Here is a 3,453-nt window from a genome sequence, read left to right as displayed (position 1 = left end):
AATATAATACACAATACAATATAATATACACAATACAATATAATACACAATACAATATAATTCCCCATAAAATATAATACACAATACATTATATTACATAATACAATATAATACACAATACATTACAATATAATACACAATACATTACAATATAATACACAATACAATATAATATACAATACAATACACAGTACAATATAATGCCCCATACAATATAATACACAATACATTATATTACATAATACAATATTATACACAATACATTACAATATAATACACAATACATTACAATATAATACACAATACATTACAATACAATACACGGTACAATATAAGACAAACAAAACAATACAATAGAAAACAATACAATATGAATTAATACATTATAATAGATTACACACACCAATCAAACACTCTGATGTGTGATTGATGCTCATTAACTGCTGGACAAGCTTCATCATTTACATTGTTATTTGGGATGAAGCAAGTCCACTCAGTCCAAGGGCATGGCAATGTTACCAGTTCCCCTCTGTTTAGCACTGTGTGTGCGTGTGTGTGTGTGCGTGCGTGCGTGCGTGCGTGCGTGCGTGCGTGCGTGCGTGCGTGCGTGCGTGTGTGTGTGTGTGTGTGTGTGTGTGTGTGTGTGTGTGTGTATGTGTGTGTGTGTGTGTGTGTGTGTGTGTGTGTGTGTGTGTGTGTGCGTGCGCGTGTGTGTGTGTGTCTGCTCTCTCTTAACAACAACCAACCAGTGGACCACTGACTGACAGACAGTCACAAAAGGACGCCATCATCACAAACCTTATTTGGCCCTGTGGTCTTGTGTTCACCTCTCCCCAGTCCCCTCCAGGGAGCTAGTCAGGACTGACAGCACAGTGACCACATCATAGACGTCATGTCATTTAAATTAATGAGCCTCGGGGGGATTATTGGCTCTCTGCATCAGAGACAGAAACATGTATGAAACGGCGCTCTCTTGTGGCGGCAACAGGGAAGTAGTATTATTAAATGAACGGGAGTTTACTCTAGGCAGGCAAGAGAAAAGGACTTTTCTCCATGACACACCCAGTTTGTTGCCTGGCTACCCAGACTCCCCAGTTTGTAGTGCATGCCACAACGTTAGTGTGCTTCTAAATATGGTTTAGGTCAACATAAAGATAAGACAGGGGGTATTCTACATAAAGATAAGACAGGGGGTATTCTACATAAAGATAAGACAGGGGTATTCTACATAAAGATAAGACAGGGGTATTCTACATAGAGATAAGACATGGGGTATTCTACATAGAGATAAGACAGGGGGTATTCTACATAAAGATTAGACAGGGGGTATTCTACATAAAGATAAGACATGGGGTATTCTACATAAAGATAAGACAGGGGTATTCTACATAGAGATAAGACATGGGGTATTCTACATAGAGATAAGACATGGGGTATTCTACATAAAGATAAGACAGGGGGTATTCTACATAAAGATAAGACAGGGGGTATTCTACATAAAGATAAGACATGGGGTATTCTACATAAAGATAAGACATGGGGTATTCTACATAAAGATAAGACAGGGGGTATTCTACATAAAGATAAGACAGGGGGTATTCTACATAAAGATAAGACATGTGGTATTCTACATAAAGATAAGACAGGGGGTATTCTACATAAAGATAAGACAGGGGGTATTCTACATAAAGATAAGACAGGGGGTATTCTACATAAAGATAAGACAGTGTGTATTCTACATAAAGATAAGACAGGGGGTATTCTACATAAAGATAAGACAGGGGTATATTCTACATAGGCGCCTGACCTTCACACAAAATCAGTTTGTCAACTACTAGGGCTAGGCTAATAGAGTCACCCAATGACTCACTGAATCCATGTGTCGGTCGTGTGCGATTCCATGTTTTCCGTCTCTCCTCCTCTCCTTCTCTCCTCCTCTCTCCTCCTTCTCTCCTCCTCTCGCTCCAACTCGCTTTACTCTTTCTCCTCACTTCTTTATTATCCACAACTCTTGGAGGGTGATGTTCAATGATTGGCTAGTTGGGGAATCGGAGATTGGAGGCTTGCATTTCTAATCGGCGTTCATGTTTAGCCTACACCTTGCACACCCACTGAGCCGAGAGGACGGACAGAGTGCGAGGAGCGTGAAAGGGCTGGAGCTCGGAGTTAATAACCGTTGGCAGTAGCAGCGGACCGAGACGACCGAAACAGTCGATACTTTTTTTAACGGATTTAACGGGCGAAATTGGCTAGTGCTCAAGTTGGGTCTAGAGGAGAGCGCATCAGTCAAGTATTTTTCGTCTTCGTACGTGATTTCTGTATTATTATTCCGCGTCAGATGTTAAAATATACGGAGCTCTGGCTGATATACGAAACTTTCTTCCGACTTGCCCTGTCAGCGCTTCTTCTATGGTTCGCCTTTTACCCGGACACGACGGGAGTTGGACGCGATAATATCTGGAGTACTGTTCCATCAAGTTGTTGATGTTGTTCATCCGGAGTTATTGGTGTTTTGGGGGGTCTTCTCTGAGATTTACTGTATTGGAGGAACTCATAGCAAGAAATAACATTTTAAGTTTATTTTATTCCAAGGGAGAAAGGATTTTATTTGTTTATTCCATGTTGGTTTATTTATTCCAGTAACCTAAACTACGTGTAGCCTATATTTTAAGGGACACATTGAAGAGAGTGGAGGGGCGACATCCACGGCATCGAGAGCACCTGGGACGTATCGCCGTGGCGTAGCCCGGTAAAGATGCTCTCTGTTCGGATGCAGCGTGACCAAGGACTCGGTCATCTACTGGTTCTCCTTGTTCTCACCAGTGGATATCTCGTCTCCGATGCTGGTAAGGACAGCTTTTTAACTTTACCTTTATAACGCGGGCTATGTGGAGCTTTTATTGGACTGTGTTGGGAAGGGAAAATGACTGTCAAGCATAAAAATGCATTGTAATCCTATGGCCCATAGGCTATATAAAACGCGCAGCATATATAGTTCCGACACTTTATACACAAGATTGCCTTGTTTACCTGTCCTGCTCTGTCCTGATAGCGAGAGCTATCAACACGCACGCTCGGCGTGAGCCCAATCATTTAACTATTTGTATTTTCTTCGCTATGTAGCAATATACAAGCTATAATACTGTCATAACACAGTGGACAATGAATTCCACATATTTTATAAACAAATATGATTAAATCCTTGTGGGATTAGGCCTCTTATGGAATTATATGTGTTGTAGACTTTTACATATTCTAGTTACCCCTACCATTCTAGTTGACACTACAAACATTATTTTGGAAATACCCCGTTTTTGAAGATAATATTTTCGATTTTCTGTTGCAAGAGGAACAACTTCGTTTGAAAAGCTCTTGGACTGTAAATAAAACTAAGCAAATGTCTGGTCAAATAGAAAGAGACGAAAGGCACAGTCACATTCACGTTTACAAGAT

General features: G+C 40.5%; 1 protein-coding gene across 1 annotated transcript in view; it reads left to right on the top strand.

The window, feature by feature from the left end:
* Positions 1-1,967: 1,967 nt before the first annotated feature.
* The window catches only part of LOC129865547 (netrin receptor UNC5B-b-like), a 145,331-nt gene continuing 143,845 nt past the window's right edge, over positions 1,968-3,453 (top strand). Inside the window, exon 1 of the mRNA XM_055938421.1 lies at positions 1,968-2,846. Within this exon, the coding sequence (XP_055794396.1) occupies positions 2,756-2,846 (91 nt within the window). The 5' untranslated portion in view covers positions 1,968-2,755. The remainder of the gene's footprint in view (positions 2,847-3,453) is intronic.

This window comes from Salvelinus fontinalis, chromosome 1 (genome assembly GCF_029448725.1).
Source record: "Salvelinus fontinalis isolate EN_2023a chromosome 1, ASM2944872v1, whole genome shotgun sequence".
Classification (NCBI taxonomy): Eukaryota; Metazoa; Chordata; class Actinopteri; order Salmoniformes; family Salmonidae; genus Salvelinus; species Salvelinus fontinalis.
This window is presented reverse-complemented; position numbering and strand designations above follow the sequence as displayed.